This window comes from Platalea leucorodia (genome assembly GCF_965183815.1).
Source record: "Platalea leucorodia genome assembly, chromosome: 22".
Lineage (NCBI taxonomy): Eukaryota > Metazoa > Chordata > Aves > Pelecaniformes > Threskiornithidae > Platalea > Platalea leucorodia.
In genome coordinates this window covers 2248177-2267686 of record NC_138844.1, presented here as the reverse complement: position 1 = coordinate 2267686, position 19510 = coordinate 2248177, and the positions used below count along the sequence as shown (strand labels likewise).

The window sequence follows — 19510 nt, the reverse complement described above, 5'->3', positions numbered from 1 at the left end:
AGGTTTTATTTTAACAGAGCCTGTCCCGGCGTCCCTGTCACCTCCTGGGGCCCGCTGGGTGGGCACGGGGGAGACTCCGGGGGGTAAGGGCTGAAGCCCCCTCCCCAAATGCAGCACTGCCCCGGGGAGCTGCCAAGCACCCGTGGGTGCTGCACCCATGGGGGCTGGGGGGTTGTTGGAGCAGCCCTCAGAACTGCCACAGGGATGGGGAGGGTCCCGCCGGACACCCCCGACCCGCAGCCAGCCTCCCCCAGCCCAGGATGCCGGGGACACAGGAGGGGACACAGAGGTACTTGCATAGGTGACACAGGACCCCGAGCAGGGGGGATGTGATGGCGCTGCCGGGGGGGGATGTGACGAGTTCCTGGTCCCCCACCGAGGACCCGCAGGTCCAGGCCACGGTGGGCAAAGCCTCTGGGGGTCCGTGGCGTGCCACGGGGCACGCCGGGGGCACAGAGGGCCAGGGAGGCGTGGGAGTGCATAGATGGGGTCTTGGCCTTGGCGTGCAGCTTTGGAAACCTTTGGCTGGGACGGCAGGAGCATCTCAGAGCTCTTCATGGACATGGCTCAGGTCCCGGCGGGAGGCGGCAGGCTGCCCAGGCGCTTGTTTCCCAAGATTTGTTGATGTGATAAAGGTTTTCCATGTAAGAAAACATTTCCTTTACCTCGGAGGTTCCCATAGGACAAGACAACGAGCCTGGTGGAAGAGGCACCGGGGTGGCTGGAGAGGCTGAAGCCCCGGGGCAATGCCGATGATGTGTCGCAGGGCAGCCACTTGTGTGTGTATCCGTATTTTCACACTTCCAGAGAAAAGCAGCCGAGCAGAGAGCCTTGAGGTGCAGCAGCGGCGATGGAGCATCCCTCCGATGGCTGCCGCCCCGGCATCACAGGGGGTGGCAGAGGGGAATGAGCCCCAGGAGTCGGAGCAGAGCGGGGTGCACCGGACGCGCTCTGGAGGCAGCAAGGAGCTGAGTCCCCCCGTATCTTCAGGCATGGCTGCTCCTCGGTTCAGCGCTTGCCCTGTTGAGCAGAGAGGGTTTGAGTCTCCAAGGCTGGGGAGGAGAAGGGACAAGGCATCGCTTGCACAAATAGCCCTTAGAAAGAAATTTCAACGTGCTCCCGAGCCCGTGGGGAGGGACGGTGCCATCCTCCCTCTCCAGGCACCCGCGGGAAGGACCGAGTTTAACAGAGGAGGGAGCAAAGCAGGGGAAACCAGCCGAGCAGGGGACGGAGCCCAAAACACCCTCCAGGCAGGCAGGAGGGCTCGGCAGCCCAGCCACCGCGTCCCGGTGCTCCACCACGCCGGCGCCGAGCTGCTCAGCGCAGCAAGCATCTACCTTGGTTGGCCCGGTTGAGAAAAGTCACGGTCCAGCGACCCGGAGGTGGCCTTCAGCAGACGAATGCAACTCATGTCAGTTTGGAACAGGAAAGATTTAAAATATATATAATATATACTTTTATTATTCACCCGTTAACTCCATTATATGCCAATCATGAGCTAGTTTCAGCAGTTACATTCCCTTGATCACGTCTTTACGAGGATGCAATTAAATCAAAACAAAGGAGACCGCTGACGCCAGCGGGGGAGCGGCGGCCGGCGCTGCGGGACGCGGTCGGTGAACCCAGGCGGTGGGCGGCTGCGCGGCTGGTTCGGTTCCATCTCTCCCGGCGCAGGTCCGGCTTCGGCAGAAAGGATGAGGGCAGCAACTCCACCGGGCCTGGCTCCTCAGTGGCGCCGCGTTCTCCTGGCAAGGGCTCGTTTACTGCAACACCAGTCCGACCTGGGGGAGCCAACGGAGAAGGCAGGTCAAGATGGGCCCAACCACCAGCGTCCTCCGCCCCAGACGCGGCTGCAGGTGGACGCAGCTTGCAAGCCCTCGCCGTGCCGGCTGGGAGGGCTCAGCGCTGTCCGTGCAGGTTTCCCCATTGGCTTTGGGAGACTCGAGAGCAGGGAGAGCCCTGGGCGCGCGGCCAAACGGGTGCACGGACCCTGCCCAGCTCTGATGTGGAGAGGTGACCAATGTTTGGGGTGTGACAAGCCCGGGCAGTCTGCAAGACAGCCTTGATTTACGAGCCAAGGTTGCTTCTAAGGTAAATAACAACAGATTCGGGAGAAGCTGCTTCCTGAGAGCCTGGTACTGGGACAGGCCCCTCTGCAGGCAGCCGGCACTGCTGGGTGTGATGGGACATGCTGGTGGCTGGTCCCAGGCTCGGCCCGCTGGAGCCACGGGCAGCCCCACCGTGGGGTACGGCCCGAGAGCGGCTCCCAGCACCAGGCTCTCCAACCCACCAGCTCTCCTAGCAAGAGAAGGGACTGCTCAAACCTCCCGGCAACCTCCTGGAGCTTTCCGAAAGGCTCAGTGGCACAGCAAGGCCAGTTTAAGGCGCGCGGGCTTGTACCTACAGAGACCTGGCTTCACGCGCTCTGCGAAGGGAACCAAAGCCCCATTACTGCCGTTAAGGCATTAATTAGCTGTGCGACGTAGCGCGGGCAGGCTGCAGCACTGCGCAGTCAGGCGGCTGCTGGTTCTCAAGCACCGTCCTCTCCAAGGCGGCTGCGGACTGGACAGATGCCAAACTACATCATCGGGATGGAGACGTGGTAGCAACCAGGTGCTGCCGAAAAACGGCCCAGGGCAGGCAGACGCGGTGTCCACAGCTGCAGCGCTTGGAGCAGCTGGGTGGGGACCGAGCTGCTGGCCGTGGGGACAAGGTGACACCCCAGCAATTCCGTGGCTCAGCCGCTCCGCACATGCTACAAGTGACCGTGCTGGCAGAGCTCCCCATCGTCACGGGGTCCTGCTCAGCAGTGACCCAATGGCTCTCAAGCTCTAGAGGGGTTGTTGTTCGTCTCACCCCCCCACAACAGCCTGACACACAGGCTACAGGGCCGCACGGTGACACCCGGGTCCTGTGCGGGCTCACAGAGCACAGCGACCACCTCCCAGGTATGGACAAGTGACTGTCAACCACCGGTGTCACATCTGTCACCCTGCAGCCCTCTGCCTGTCTCCTCTCTGTACCCGGCCTCCTTCCACAGAGGGAAGAGGTCGGCCGTGCGGCCGTGCGTGAGGTTACGGACTCTGAACCTGCACTAGTCCAAGAGTAAAACGAGCCTGTGGAGACAAGCGGTGGGCGCTTTTCCCCAGGGACACCCCCTGCGCAGGCACAGCGGGGACAGCACAGAGGAGCCGTCACTGGATCCACCCGTCACTGTGTGTACTGCCGGCCCGGGAACGCCGAGGCGCGTGCAACGACAAACTCATCTCCCTGGGGGCTGCGGGGCCAAGACCCCTTGCCGTGCGCTGGAGGACCCCACCGCCCCCAGGCACTGACCTTCTCTGGTGCCATGCTGGGACACTTCCAATTGTACAGGTAATACTGCAGGTTCCCATCCCCAATCCCAAACTTCAGCTTCTCCAGGAAGGTTTTGTTTTCCATGAGATCCAGTGCATTGAAGACGTCGAATCCTTTCTGCATGGGCAAGACACGAAGCCGTCAGCTCCTCCTGCTCACATGCTGGGAAGTTCATCCCATCCGCGAGCTGCCTGCCCCCTCTCCTGCCCAGCCTTGCACCTCCAGAAGAAGGGAGCAAGGCCAATGGGGGAGAACTTAGCATCGGTGTACCCACCCTCAGCCCAAGCGCTACGGACGTACAGTGATACAGTTTGCTGTAAGAAACGAGTAGACGCCCTGAGCTCAGCTCAATGCTACCCTGAGGGTTCAGGCTACCCCTGCATCCCTCTCCTGGGTAGCAAATCCTTTAGGATTTGGGTTTGTACAGCCCTGGGTACAAGCCCTGCCCCATGACCGGCCCTCCCCATAAGTCCAAGGGTGGCCAGGCGAACGGTGAGCTGCCCAGTGCCCAGCGGTGCCGCCCCGGCCCCGCCATCACTCACCGACTTGGCGAGTATGAGAGCATCGCTCATGAGGTCGATGAGAGGCGTCTTGGTGTGAACGTTATAGAAGGAGTAAGCAGCTTTCAGGCTCTTGTGAGTCGGGTGGTTCATGATGGTGGAGGGCAGCGTGTAGAAGCTCAGGAAGTCTGTCACCTCCCCTGGGGCGCTCTGGAAGCCAGAAGTGACACCACAACACGTCAGAGCTAGGACAAAGCCCGGCCGGAGCCTCAGAGGGGCTTTGCCAGTCTGAGTGATGTGTGGGCTCCCTGCGAGGAGACTCGGGGCAGCCCGGGATGGAGAGGCACCATCCTCCAGCAGCTCAAATCTTCCACCCTGGAAGAGCATCTCACTGCCCAGGGCAGCAACCCTGGCTCCCACAGCTCGCCACAAACTCCCAGTGGAGGCAGAAGCCCAGGAAAACACCCCCCGTCTTGCTCCTGTCCCCTCACCTCTACCACAAAGGTGTCGATGATGTTCTCCTGAGGTAAGAACCAGTGCTCCACCTCCTCTCGGCTCATGACGGGCGTCAGGTGGAACTGCTTCAGGTACTCAGTCAAGAGTTTGTGCACTGCAGAGATATCTCTGTGCTCCATTGGCCGCAAGCCGGGAGTCTTGGGAGTCTACAGAAAGCAGGACAAATCGTTTGCGTTGCTTGCAGTGGCTTTTATCACCCAAGGGCTCTCCGACGAGCTGCACAGAGACGCTCTCTGCTTAGATCAGCCCATTTTCAGTCCCACAACCCAGCACTCTCCCCCCAGCCCTGCTTGCCCGGCAGAAGGATGGATGCGATCAGCCGTGACACCGATGGCAAAGATCGCAGAGAAGCACAGCGGGTCCCAAAGCCCCACGTGCCAGGTCAAGTCCCGCTGGAAGTGGCCTCCTAACCACTAACGACACAAAATCTCTGCTTCCCTCCAGTTCTCTGCTCCCCTCCAGTTCTCTGCTCCTGCTCGCAGCAGGGACGGGCTGGGAGACGTGCCCCAGGCACTGCAAGGGGCTGCAAGGAACCACCTGATGTTATTTCCAGTTGGACTCGATTTCTAATCTAGGGTTGGCATTGCTCAGCAAAGCCCAGATCAAGCAGCACGGACTGCTTCTGGGTCTGGGTTTCTGCGCAAAAATCGGTAGCTACAAAACAGCAGCTGGTGCCGCTGCTGAGGCGGGAGGCAGGAGACAGGAGCCCAGCACTGAGGCAGCGCTCTCCAACCGAAACGAGCAGCTCTGACCGACAGAAGGAAGCCAACAAGGTCGGGGAAGGTGGTGGCAATTTTAATGCTTTGTTTGTCTTTTCTCCCATATCCAGCTGGGGAACTTCCCCAGCAGGACAACTGCAGTGACAGAACCGATCAGTTTGACTGAAGAATGAGGGACTAACCCAATTCAAGGTCACTCCGAGGCTGTGTTTGGACAGATGAAGGCTGTCATATCTGCGTTCTCGTTTTACCAGGAGGACAAGATATGACTCACCATGAAACAAAAGCTCATGGGGTCCTCTAGCTGCAAGAATTTGCCCTTAAAATGCAGGTACCCAGGCAAAAATAAATAAAGATTAAATAAAGCGCAATGGCTTGACAGAGTCATTTACCACATGAAACAAACCCCAGTTCTCCAGGCAGAGGACATGACCTCAGCCAAGACGTTTGTGTCTCCAGTTCCCAGCCTCACCCCTTGCTCAGCGAGGAGCAATTTGTGAGCTCTGCCTCCGCGGCTCACAGCCCCGGCTGGCACCCACCTCGGGCAACCGGTAAAGCTTCATGGTACGTTGCATAGTCATGTTCCTGCTCAGGTGGGAAAATTTGACCTCGATGAGTTTCCGAGGATTCAGGGACCGGTGCCAGTACCTGCAGAAACACACTCGCAGTGGGAGACTTGTTCTTGGGCAGCAGGACGGCTGCAGGGGCACGAGGTTCTCATAGCTGCCATGAGAGGGCAAGCGAGAACATCACACCAGCTCCCGAGGAGGCCAGCAGCTCCCGCAGAGAAAAACAAGGGCGGCCTGAAGCGCTTGTGCTCAGAAAGTCTCCCGTCTTGTGATACATGAGCAGCTTATGCAAAGCTACTGGACTTAATCCTGGAAGGACGGTATGGGGAGGAGAAACCTGGGCTGGAATCGCTCCCTCCTGTCCTGAGGAATCCCACACACGCTACACGCCACAGAGGGGACCCTGGCAGGGGAAGGTCTGCAGACCAAAATCTCTTTGGAGAACCATAGACACTCACCTGCAAGTCCCCACAGGCTTTGGCAGCACCACTCCTGCAGTGTAAACAGCCTGAAAGATCCCCTCCAGATGAACCCGCCGCGTGATCTCACGGATCAGAACTGGAGCCACCCGTTTTGAGCGCAACTTTTTGTGGACGCACAGGAAGTTTATCTCTACCATCTTCTTCTCTCTTGGGAAAGAAACAATGCAGAGCATGAGACCCAACTGTCCTGACCTGGGAGGATCAGTCCAACGCCCCGGGCAATTTACCTCCAGCCCCTTCAAAAGAAAGAGGAGTCAAAGCCTTGGGGAAGGCCAAGGGGCAAGGGCTGGGTTTGGAGAACTCTCCCTTAAGCTGTTAGCCAAGGTTTTCCCAGGGAAGATGGTCTCCATCCAGCCCTGGAGGATTTCTGTAAGCCAGAGCTCTAAACTGGCCTCACTCATTGAGGAAAACAGCCTTCACGGCTGCTAACTGCAGGATGTCCTTGCACAGAACTTCACTGCCCACCTTAAACATCCCCCACCTTCTCCTCCAAGCAGCAAAGCACTTCCACAGCTGAACGGCGTAGGTCTGGCTTCGTTGGTTGGGGAGGACGACGTAGCCAGACCTCCTCAGCACTCCCAGGAAGCCCCAGATGCCAACAAGGGGCAGGATGAGAAATGCAGCCGAGCAGAACTCACGTGTCATAGATGTGGATAGTGGCTGGAATTGCGCTGATAAATCCAACCAGCTTCTTGCTGGAGACAACTCTGACTCCACAGTGCCACTGGGGCAACCAGCCCGGAGGACGCAGCGCCCTGGAGAAGAGACACACTTCAGAAGTCACGTCCCATCAAAGGTCCCCAACGTACCTGCTCCTGCCTCCCCACCCTGTCCTGGGATGCCCCGTGTCCTGCTCCAGGCTGCCCAATGCAGCTGTGGGTTTGCAGGCAGGAGGATGAGAGGGTGACAGTGATGTGACAAGGCAGGACTGCCGGGACCCGGGGCAATTCCTGCACTCCGTGGCCAAGGCCAGTTCTCACTAGTGACACAGGAGGAAATCCATGTTCCTCCATTCATGAATGCCCTGAGGGAACAGCAGCTCCGCTGCAACAGGTCTTCAAGTGTTATTGCTGGCAACATTACTTGGCAGCCACCTTCATCCTACAGCTCCAGGACACTGGGAAGCTCCTCAGCTACTGGGATTTTTACAAACACTCGAGGGATCAAACCAAAGAGGAAAAAAATCCGGTTTTAGGCTCCCATATCTCAAAGAAGCCAGAGGCAGGCAGGGCAGGGCGAGAGAGAGCCCTCTCGCAGCACACCTGGGACACCGCACACGCGCAGGGTGACAGATGGGGAAGGGAGATTTTGGAAAGAAGTGAGACGGGATAAGCAAAGGCAGCTGCAGCGCTGTCACCGGGATCAGGCTTGCCAGCATCCAACACCGTCTGATCCGTGGTCAGGATGCCACTCACCACAGCAGGAACTCGGGAGAGTAATCGAACCGGAACATGTTGTCGTCGTCCTCCACGTAGTTCTCGTTCAGAAGTGTGTACAGCTCTTTCAGCTAAGGCAGGAGAGACCAAGCAGGGTAAGAAAGATATTCAGCCACCACACGCCCCAGCTGCCCTGAGATGGGACCCTGAATACGTTTTCTGTGGCCACAGCAATGGGTGCCACACGCAGCCGTGTCCCTGCTACCGGCACACCCCCCTGCTCCGGGCTCCTGCACCGGTGCCGCTGCAGAGCGGGGTAAGCAGCAGGACACACAGATAAGTCCTGCTGCCCTCAGGTCATCTCCCAGGGAGGTGGGTGAGGGTCTGGAGGGTCTTCCTAAGGGAAAACTCCTGGCTTCAGGCATCCTTACATCCCCATGAAGAAACCAGGTCAACCTGGCCCACGCAGGATGGGTAAGAGGTAACTGCACGGTGGGGGAAGTCAGACCCATCTAACTCCAAGGAGATGGCGTGACCACCGAGCTGGAGAGCTGCCTGGTGTGGTGAAGGACAGGCTGCCATCCCCAAAACCATCTTCAGCAGTCCAAGCATGGAACTGCCAGCCGTACAACGGAGATGCCCTCCCAACACACATGTGCTGAGCTGCCTGTACTCACCACGCCTCTGTCCCCAAGGTCCAGGGCATCCCAGGTGAAGCTCTGGGGCAAGGTGTATGGCTCCTGACGGATATTGTCTTTGTCCGGCTCAACAGGACCGTGGGTGTTCACCACTTCTCCTGTAAGAGAGAGCAGGGAGCCATGAAGATGCTCTCTACCGTTTGAGGCCAAGCCTCCATGACACCTCAATCTGGCGACCAATGTGCCTCACGTCTCCCACCCCAGGTCCCTGGCGCGAGCAGCCAGGGATTGCCATGTCACCCACCCGGTTTGGGACGTGCCACGCGTTCATCGTGACACAGGGGCAGAGAAACAAAACTCCTTCCAGGGCAATGATGGAGCTGATCGGGCAGCAGAGAGGAGGTGACCAAATTGATCAGAGCATCAGGGCCACAGCCACGTCCTCCAGGTCCGCATGCGATGCCTTATCCTTCCCCATCCCCACAATCCCAGCCTCGGCCAGCACTTTCCCATGAGCTGCTCCATCGGATGGTGGCTCTCTCCCTGCCAGCTCTGGCCCCTGCCATTTGGCAAGCGTCAGGGTCTCCTTCCCACTGCGCTTAAAGAAGAGCTGCAGCGAACAAGACAACTTTTGTTGAAAAAACACTGACTCCAAAAGCCCCCAATTCAGCCAAGAGATGTCGGTTCAAACACTGGCTTTCTCGGGGATGTCAACATAGCGGCATCACTCGAGTGCTGCCAAGAGAAGCAAGCCGCGCTAATTAGGAATTCCCTTAGAAAGGGATTGAAAAGGTTTCCAGGCAATGGGGAGGTGAAGAAAGCCCAGAGCAAGAACTGCCCCCATCACACCCACCCGGGGCAGCTTCCAGAAATGCTCACCCCTGGCTGTCCTCTCTGTTTTGAGCAGGTGCTGAACTGCTCTGAAATCTGGCCCCAAAAATCCCACAGCACTTTTGTTACCCGACCCTAAATAGCCTCGTGTATGTAACGCCGTGTTCCAGAGAGTGCTCTTGAGCAAGGACCACGAGAGACGGCAGGACCCAGCGAGGGGCTGGCAGCCAGAGCACAGCCAGCAATTTGGTGTACGGAGGAGCGGGCTGTTTTGTGCTTCTCCTTCCCCAGAAGATACCTTCCACCCTTCCTCCAGGGTTTACCCAAGCAGAAATGATGTTTGCCATCTCCACGATCCTCTGGGAAAAAGGGCAAATGCAAGATCAGACTTTGCTGTCTCACATAACCCCGTGCCATCTCACTATGATCTTCCCAGCACAAAGCTGAGACCATCGCTCCCAGCAAACAGTCTTGGAGACCAAAGAAAGCCTCAGACTGGTGCTGACAACATGAAAAGGGAATCAAACACGGTGTTTGCAGCAAGAGGGGTCGGACACAACCCCATGAAGGAAATTACTGACGAGCAGCCAATTTGAAGCCATGACAAGCTTCGGGTAAATCTAGAAACTATGCGCTTGGACTCATTCTCTAGTTCTCCTCAGCTCTGCGTGGAGTTTGCTGGGGGATGCAGGGGTGGAGAGACTAAGCAAAGCAATCCCGGGCACCCCGGGAGCACTGCAGGTTTGCTCCAATTAGCTCGGGAACGAGCACCTTCCAGCTACGCAGCTCTGTGTCAGTGTGCCCCTCTTCCTTTCAGAGCTGCTCAGCTGCCAAGCGCTCCTGCCACGCTGAGAAACGCCTCGCTACCGACAGCGGATCATTTTTGACGCAGGCTGACAGCGTCAAGAGCAAACTGCAAAAAGGGCTGGAGCAAGGACTAGAGCTGGGAAGCACAGCCAGGCTGTTTGCAGGGGGAAGAAGGGACGAAGAGATAGGATTCCCCATCTTCAGATGGGCATGGCAGCTTGGGGGTGCAGATGCTCGTGAGGTCTGTGCCTCCCCTCTCCCGACTCTCCTGGCTCAGCCCCAGCGCCTGCCCGTGCCAGACGCTGATGTGAGCCCAGCAAACCAACGATGTGGCAGCTCAGCACATGGACCTGCTTCCCTGAGCAGCTCCCATCGCTGGCTGGCCCCATCTCACCCCGAGTTACCTTCCCCACCAAGGATCCCCTTGCTGGGAAGCTTCAGCCCCCAGAAAGGGGAGAGCTGGTTAGCTGCCCTAGGACTTGGCAAGAGGAAGGCTGCCAACACCCCACATGAAGCCTGGGCACAGAGGGCTGGGGAGACCCATTTCAAAGGCTAAAGACTGAGATTAAGGGACGCCCAAATGCAGGAGGCATCAAATCGGATGTCTCAAATGGCTCCTCAACCCCCCAGCTGCCTGCACAGCTCTCCAGTGGCAGAGCTGGCCGCTCAGGCCATGATGCTGAACAGTAGACAAGTGTCATTGATGCCTTTGAAGCTCAGAGAGGACAGCAGTGAGGGGCCATCCAGGGACTTGCTTCCTGGCCGGAGACCAGCTTCTTTGAGCAGCCTGGGGACCACAAGGCTTCTCCCAAGGACCACGAAATGGTGAGGGGCTGTACGTACCTAGCTTGGGCACTGGCTGCGTGTCCCAGAACTGGTAGCTCCTCTTGCTGGCTTCCTCCATGGTTTTGGCAGGGCCCTGACCTACAGAGAAGAGCTCGATGGCTTTTTGAATCTCCTGGATCCTCTCAGCAGGTAAAGAGTTCACCTGAGGGCAGAAAAGGAGGGTTGAAAGACAAAATGAGTAAGCTGAGCCACCAGGTCTGTATTTCAGCTCCTTGTTAGGGGAAGCTGGAGCTGACCCTGCCAGGAAGGGGAGAGCAGGCAGAAGACTCACTTCCCAGCCTAGATCCTCTTGTAACCTTCTACAAGATGGATGAACCCTTTTACCAGGCACCTGCCACACACCTAGACCTGTTTTCTAGGCGCTCCTGGGTCGAAGGGGATAGATGAAGTGCCTTAAAATGCTTTAAGCTTCAGCTAAGGAGGGTGCTGTGAGGCCCAAGAGCAAACCTCCCTGCCTCACCTTGGCTGACGCCCATGCAGAGACACCCTGGGTCAACCCGCACCCAGCGTTTGGGCTTTCTGTGGTGGCTTTTCTCTCTCACTGCCTCAGCGCCCTCCATCTAAGCTGGATTCATATCCACAAACTGCAGCTTCCAGAGGAGTCCCTGGGCACCGCGGACCAGGACAAGGTGGAGAGGCTGAGTCAAGATGAAGGACACTTTCCTCCTGCCTCTCAGGCAGAGCTTGGCAGGGTGGGCAGCTCTGCGCTGAATTCACAACCCCAGCTCCTCCCTGATTCCCGGTGAAGTTAGTCTGAAACGCTCAAAGCCCCAGTTTAATGCTCTGCACAGTCAGAAGAACAAAATATTAAAATATTTGGATGGGAACTGGGCATTGGACAGAAAACAGCCTCTGTTGATGTGCAAGATCTGTGTGTGTGTGTCCTGCCACAGGACCAGAGGGGACAAGAGGTGTGGCTGCCAGCGCTGGGAGGGACAAACCTTGCATGTCCCATGTTCCTTCCCAAAGCACTGGCTGCCAGTCAGGATTGGGCAAAGCCAAGAGGGGTAAGACAGACTCTGCTCTGACCTAGCTGCTGTTCTTATGTTAATCAAGCAAAAATCAACAACATCAGATGTCACCCAAGAAGTAGGAGAAGGCGTTCGTTGTGCTGGCTGCGGGCAGGAGAGGAAGCTGGCAGGTGGCAGCGTGGCGGTTCCCTGCCTGCGAGGAGGCAGCTGGTGTCTGGGAAGAATAACTCGGCGGCGCCAGTCTGACCCTTTCACCGCAGCGCAGGAACTGGCTGGGATATCCAGCCAAGGACCGCATTTACCCTGGAGTGCTCCGCAAACACCTTCCGCAGCAACGGGAATTCCCACGCACAGAGCCAGGCTGGGAAATTACTCTAAACCTGAACTTTTTTGAGCAGCCAAGTGCCTAAAACCAGGACCAGGAGACTCCTTCCTTGCCCTAAGCTACATCGGAGAGGTTCAGGATGGGGCTGGCTGTTGTGTGGGGCCGCGACTCCGCGAAGGGGTTGGTCACCTTCACCGGCTGGTCCTGAGCCTGGTCGGGCTGATCTCCTCCTTTCTCTTTCTTCCGTTTGGGTTTCTTTTTCTTCTTTTTGGCTCCGCTCTCATTTGCTGGACTCAAGCCGCTAGAAACAAAAGAAACATCATTGAAGCCTTGGGGTTTTCTCTTGGAGAACATTTATAAGGTTTCTGAAGCTCTCTAAAGAAAATACAAGCTCCCTGCTCTGAGTCCAAGTCTCCAGGAGGGTGAATACTCAGTGCACGGAGGGTGCAGCCGTGCACCCTCTCCCTGGCACCCCTCCCAGCAGCGAGCTCCCAAAAGGGGACCAGCACCAACATCTCCCACCCCGCAGGTTTGCTCAGCGGTGGGGAGCGCGCCCCGCACCGCAGCTGACCACGTCTTTGCCGTCACATCACCCCGCTCAGCCACGCGTGCCCAAATCCACCCCGTGGAGCAGTGGGGATGCCCAGCTCAGGCTTTTTCCTCCTCTCTGAGCCCAAGGATGGACGTGGGAGCAGCAAACACTGGTCTGGCCCTGGGGATAAGGCACCGCAGCAGGTCCAGGCACCACGGAGGGGTCAGTGGCCAAGGACACTGCGCCAAATGTCACCCCACCTGCAGAGGTGATGATCTAGGGAGACGGGTGGCTGTTATAGTGGAAAAATATTACATTGTTATGCTGGAGCTGGAAAATCGAGACCGAGCAGCAAATCTTTTTGGGAGCACAGGGTGAGAAGCGCCTGTGCCAGGGCATCGCTCCTCCTTCCAGGGATGCAGGGCAGCCCTGGACATCCAGACGATGATCACCCCAAAGCAGCCGCAGGCGTGAAACCCCGCACCGAGGCCAGCCTTGCCCATGGGCAAGTCTGGCAGCGACCCGACGCCAAAACACGGGAAAGGTGCGTGCTCCCGGCATGGCGTATGTGATCTCATCCCTGCATGAGACACCCTGATGCAGGACAGGCGACGTTACTGCTGCGGAGCTGGGTCACCCCGAGCCGGGAGCCTCCCTGCCAACAGCCCCCAAAACAAGGTTACAGCCTCCGAGAGGGTCATGGCTCAGGTGGAAATTCAACTCCAGAGATGTCTGGAGCGGGACCGAGTGGAGGGATGAGAGGGGGGACACCGGGCCAGGGGCGCTTTGCCAGCTGCCGACACGCACGAGGGGTCTTCTGCAAAGCAAGCTGGGGGGATGGCGTGTACCAGCAGCATTGCTCGGCTCTGTCCTGTCCCTGTCAGTGCTGCCAAGTTTGTTTTGCAATAAAACCGCAGCATCTTTCCTCTTCTGTTTTCACCGAGGACAATAACCTACATCCGGCTCGACAGGGAGAGGCCGGAGCGGAGGAAAGCCATGGAGAATCCCGGGTGGGAGCTGCTCTTTGCATCAAGCAGCACATCCACAGCACCTACAACCGCAAGGCCCACCACTGGCAGGCACCGTCACCCACACTGGAGCGGGTCTGGCTGGAAACCAGTCCGAGCTCTGCGGGACTGGGTCTGCCCCACCATCCCCAGGGACCCCCCGCCAGCCGGGACGCTGTGGGACGCGTCCCTGCCCTCCTGCACCCGGGGACCTCGTCCTCTTCTCCCCAAATCTCAGCTTGGGGATCCAAACCAGTGTATTATTTACTCTATGTTATAGAGGTGTCTCCTTCCTTGCACCCCAAAAACAATTGCCGCTTTCACAGCAGGGACCACGACACGGTTCTGATCTGCCCAGAGGCAGACGGTGAACCGAAGGCACCAGCCAGCCTGGAAACCCCCCGAGTACCGCCTGCTCCCAGACCAGCTTAATGCCTTTACCAAACACAAGATAGCAGTGAAGAGGGTGGAGCAGGGAAGAGAAAGAAGAAACAGGCTGGAAAATATGTTGGAGCAGCATCCAACTATTTATTTCAGCAAGGCCAGGAAAAGAAGAGAGCTGGGAAGGGAATAAGGTTTAAAAAAAATCCCCAGACTGAGCAGCAAGTGAGTTTTGAAACCAGGGGAAAGTGGACAGAGAAATGTTTTTTTGAGGGATGCAGCTGGGAGGGCTGGCTGTGGAGATGCCTGCGGACAGCGAGGCCGCCGACGCTCACGGCGCAGAAACCCGACGTGATGGGCAGCCATCGCCCTGCGGAGCAGAGACGTCTGGTTTGCGGGACACGAAGCAGCTGAGCTGGGGAAGGCTTTCCTCCGGACAAAACCCGAACAGCAGCACAGACTCTGCAGATGGCATTTGCTGGGGAAAAAGATTCCTGTCTATCAGCAGAGCCCCACGTGAAACACCGGGAGACAGCAAGCGTTTGCTCACCGGCACGGGGAACAAGCAGTTGTGCAGGGCGAGCTGCTCCACAAAAGGGGGCTCGACGAGAAGCTCCCCCTCTTCTCCAGAAGCGCATTAAGCGCTCGCAGCGGAGCAGAGAGAGCAGCAGCTGCGAAGCCGCAGCTCGGTGGGGATCAGCATCCCGCAGCGCTGGCGACCCGTCCCTGGGGGGGATGCATCTCACCTTCCCTCCCACCACCGGGAAAGGGCTTTACCTCCACCCGGAGAGACGCGAGCTCTGACATGACAGCAAAAGTAATTACGGCAAAGCGGTGCCGACACCACTATTGATTTTGGTGACAAATGCGTGATGGGGTTTTATTTAACTCCTTGTGGAGGAGCACGGGCGAGACCTGGCAGATCCCCAACCAGCCGGGACAGCCGCATCCAGGCCCTGGGATGAGCCAAACCATCCACCGCAGAGCTGCAATAAAGACATTCAACTGATTTCTTACGAATTTTAACACCACAAAGTGATGGCACAAGGGGGGTTTGAGAGCACATCTGAGGGCAGACGCTGGAATCCGCCCCTTCCAAAGTAGACGGACACGTTTTCCCAGGTCACCTCCACGTTGGGATGCTGTAGGTGTCAGATGCGACAAACAAAATCCTCCCAGCCCCCGTGTATTCAGTCGGCGTCGCCTTCCTTCATAAATCAGAGCTGCCAACTCCCAGCTTGCCGCTAATGAGTTCAGCCCAACCAATATCGCTTCAGCCCCACACTGGACTTGCAGGTAAAAGCGCTGAGAAAAATCCTCCCTGATTTATGAGCAAAGCTGTCGTGACCTGGAAGAAATCAGGGTGGCATAAGGTGGGATGAGGTTTTGCATTCCCAGGCACTGTGGGAAAGGGCCCGCTCCAGCCAGGAGATGAAAATCAACCTGACAGATGAACCACCAGCAAAGGAAATGTAAGAAAATGCTGGAAAACCCAAAGGTCCCTCTCGTTACACCTAGGGAAGCAACAATTATAGGTAATTTCTATTTTAAAGTCTATTTAGGAAAGCAAATATCTCCTTCTTTACGCCCCAGCGTAGCTGCAGCCCCTCGGACGCTCCCCAAATTAACGGCATTGCCCCACCAGTGCCCTGGGACAGAGCCACCACCGTCCAAAATCCCAGCTACCGCAGCCGATGCGACCCATGAAGCTGCCAGGGCTGAGGCCGGTTTCACCCCCCAGGGAGGGTTAACTGCCAGGCCAGCTCCTGTCCAACAGCCCACCGCCAGGACCGCGCTTACGGCTTTTGTTCTCCCGTTGTGTGAAACATCTTCCGATTACCCGCGGGATGGCAACGGTTTGCTCTCCGATGAAGGAAAACACTTTTCCCTTCTCCTGGGAAAGGCATCGCCGCCGCCATGGCCGTTACCTTTCACTGCAAACCCCTTCCCCGCTACCAGACGGCTCCTCGAGTTCAAGGGAAAGGAGCCGGCACCAACCACTACACAGAAAATAACACCCATAACACAAGCAATTTTGAAAATAGGCTTTTGGAAGTACCTAAATAAACTGGACGGGTTTGTTCAAGGCGAGACCCCCTCCGACTCACTGTCCTCCACCAGCTCAGCCCCTCTGGAGGCTGGGAAACGCCAGACGCATCCAGTAACAAACTGGTGCTTGGTACCCACGTATCTATCACCTGGATCTGTGCACACTCCCGCTGTATTCCCAGGTCCAAGGGCTTTATTTTTGCAAGGTGGCGGAGGAAAGCACAAGGGAGGACAACTCCAGCTGTGGCTGGCTCCCCACAGCTCCCTCAGCCCCGCTGGGAAGACCTGGGTCAACACGGGGAGATTTCGACGGCAGAGGCTGGGAGTTATCTCCCATAGCGTATGTGCTGCGGCGATCAAACAGCATCTTTCATGACGCAAACTGAAACGCCACGCTCGGGCTCTCAGGCTGTCTCACACCTATGACGGCAAATGGTACCAAACGCTGCTGGTTCTTCCTCAAAACCCAAACTGGAAATGCAGATTCAGACAAGATCTTGTGTGGTTTGCAATTCCTCCACCGCACAGCCTTGCTTTCTAGTCTGAAAGGTGTCAGATGAGAAACAGTAGATCCCTGCTCTGTATTTAGGTGCTGGAAAATCCTTCTGCCAAACCTGGGGCTAATCGGGCGCGGTACTTGGGCTGTAATCTCATTAGGGGCCGGAGCGAGGAGAGAGGCTCTGCAGATGGCAGAGCACGGGTCCTGAAGCAGAGCGTGCCATCACTGTGCTCCACGTAACACCTAAAACTAACTTCTACTTGTTAGAGCACGACGGTTGTCCTGGGAACATCCCCTCACGGTGTAAGTGCAGGCAGGAATTGCCAAACCAGGCAGCTGCCCGCTGTCCCACCAAGAAAAGCCCCTTTGCTTTCCCCACACCCCATCCATCAACAACCCAGTTCGTGCCGCAGGACCGTCCCCAAACTTTTCCCACCCAAACCCGCTTCCCCAAGTGGTTTTGCCAATGACAGCGGTGTTTCACAGGGCTGGGGCACTCAAATCCTCGGTCTCACCGCTGCCACTCACTGCCTGTGAGCCAACAAATCCTGCCGGGCTCACAGCAGCTCCAGGGAGCAGAGCCTGTGCCAGTGTCCCTGCATTTCCACCGTCTTTTACCTACAACGGGAATAAACCCTCCGCAGACACCGGAGACGGGACAGAAGCCCTGCACAAAGGAAAGCGTGACAAATACGGAAGTGGGATTTTTCTTTGGGAAATCAACTCGAGCAGCCGCAGCAGACAACGATGCAGCCACTTCCCAGTGCTGACACGGGACCGAGGCAGAGGAAACGCAATTCCTCTTTCCTGTCCTTAAAAGGAAAGGAAGTATTCCTCTCGCTAAGTAGTATTTTTATGTTTAAAATCTCAGAGCCAAGATCTAGTGACTCTTAACACGAACTGGGCAGAGGCAGGACCCCGAGCATTGCTCTGCAAACCCCAACGGCTCAAAGCATTTCCCCTGCCCCATTTTTGGGGACAGCGTTCAGCTGGGGTGACCAGAAACACCCCTACACCCCAGCGTAACACAACGGCACAAAAATCAACAGAACCCATGTGCATCAAGAAAGAAAACCACCACCTTTCCTACTGCTTGGTCTTTTCTCTCCTAGGTGGATCCCCCATTAGGTTTTGGGGGACGGGAGATTTGCCAGAGAGCACCAAAGCCTCCCTGCCTTGCGCTCGTTATCACTGTGCCCATCAGCCATGCTTTTAACGTTATTTCCCAAGCGAGCTGAACTCTCTAAGTATATTTGTTACAGGACACTTCCCAGGCTGCCAGGTTAGCTTCTTGCACTTCAACGCTCGCCCTAGTCGGGGCAGGTAACTGCATTTTAACTCCTCGGGGTTGCAGAGGTGCAATGCCCACGTTAGGATACGAAGAGAGCTCAAGAACACACCTTTTCCTGACAAAGGGCAGGCTGAACCGCTGGGCTGGGAAATAACAGTGATTAAGCACCGCGTCTCCTCTCTGCTTGGCTCTGGTTTCCACAAACCTAATCATGTCAGAGGGAAAGAAAAGAAAAATCTCCCCAAGCACAGCTAAACCTATTAAGCTGAGACACGGTGCCACATCCGGGAGGCAAATAAAATATAAACGGACATCTGTGCTGCCATAAAAAACGCCTCTGTGATATTTCTTGCGTGACCTTTTATTCACTTCAGTCACTGGACAGGCAGGATGGCCACGGAAAGCTGCCGACGGAGGGCGAAGAGCTTCTCAAGCCAAAGTGTCGCAGGGCTGGGAAAGCAGCTGCTGGGGCACCAGGAGAGCGGGAAGAGGAGCCTGGCGAGGCTCAGGTGTGCGAAGCACAAGGCACAAAACCTCTGGAAACCTCTGGAAACACGTGATGTGCCAAAAGCCACACGCAGCCGTGCCCTGCTGCATGCAACACCAGCGGGAACAAGGATGAAGCCTCTCCTACAAACCACAGGCACGGCCAGGCAGCTCTGCGCCTCTTTAACCGAGGCAGTAAGGCGGGTACGACGTTAGGGATTTTAGATCTTTCCTACCTAGGTAAGGCCCTGCCTCGCCGCGCGCGCTCCCAGCCTGAGTGTTGCTATTTCACCGTTGCGTACCTCTGGAGGCCGCGCTCCGCGAACCACAGGATGATGTTGGCTGACCTTTGCAAAACCCTGGGCTGTGTTTAGGATGGGATGGGTGTACAGAAGCCTGGGCTTCTTCCCGGGTGCAGGGGTGGCCGCGGGAGGCCACAGGCCCCGGCGAGCGGGAGAACGCACCCAACCATGCCACCACCCTGGGTGCCACCGCAGTGCCAGAGATGGCGGGAGGGGAAGGGGGCTTGTGCTGGAGGACAGGGGAAATGTGGGGAGACACACCCTAACGCGAGGACAAGAAGAGCTGCGAATTGGGCTCGTTTCTGCCAAAAAAAAAAGGCACTCGCGGCCCATTTCTGTCTGCCCGGCAGACGCCGCGCAAGCCGCCACCCATCCACGCCACGGACGGGCCCGACCCTGCTTAGCTTCAGGACACGCTCCCACAACAGGCGTGAATGGGAGCCAGCGGGCCCGTCCCCCCCCGCCAGACTGACGGGTAGCTCGACCAATCGCAGCGCGGGATGCTGCCCGGCGGCCAATCAGCGCGCGCGCGGGGCGGGGCGCCGCTCACTTCCCGGCCGCTGCGCTCCTCAATGGGCCCGGTCGCCGCCGCGGCGGGCGGCCCCGGCCGCCGCTCACCCCCGGTTGGAGCCGCGCTCCGCCTCGTTCTCGCAGTCGCTGCAGTGCTCGTGGTCGTTCTCCTCCGCCGACGGCCGCGGAGGCCTCGCCGGTGGCCGCCTCACTGCTGTCTCACTGTCGTCCGCCATCTTGAAACGGGGCCTCGCCGCCTGCCGCACCCCCCGCAACAAAGCGCGCCGCGATTGGGCGGCGGGCCGCGGGGCATGCCGGGACCGGTAGTCTACGCGGGGGGGTGGGCTGCGCCGGGGCCGGGACTCCGGTTCCCGTCCGCCTTCGGGGGCGTCCCGGGGGCGAGAGGGCTCACCCACACCGGGGCCGCCACCCGCCGTGGCGGAGCGCCGCGGCCCGTCCGCTCCGTCCCGCTCTGAGGCCGCCCTGCCCGCGCTCCCAGCCGCTTCCTGCCCCGGA

At 57.9% G+C, this 19510-nt stretch overlaps 1 protein-coding gene across 1 annotated transcript; it reads right to left on the bottom strand.

Annotated features, from left to right (window-relative positions):
- Window positions 1–64: 64 nt before the first annotated feature.
- NMT1 (N-myristoyltransferase 1) lies at window positions 65–19450 on the bottom strand. Its single transcript, XM_082332040.1, has 12 exons — window positions 19103–19450; window positions 12127–12238; window positions 10639–10783; window positions 8197–8315; window positions 7559–7650; window positions 6782–6898; window positions 6120–6290; window positions 5632–5740; window positions 4349–4519; window positions 3900–4067; window positions 3337–3474; window positions 65–1781 (listed from the first exon to the last, which is right to left on the bottom strand). The coding sequence occupies exons 1-12, from the start codon at window positions 19228–19230 to the stop codon at window positions 1761–1763; spliced, it is 1491 nt and encodes a 496-aa protein (XP_082188166.1). The 5' UTR covers window positions 19231–19450; the 3' UTR covers window positions 65–1760.
- Between the last annotated feature and the right edge of the window lie 60 nt (window positions 19451–19510).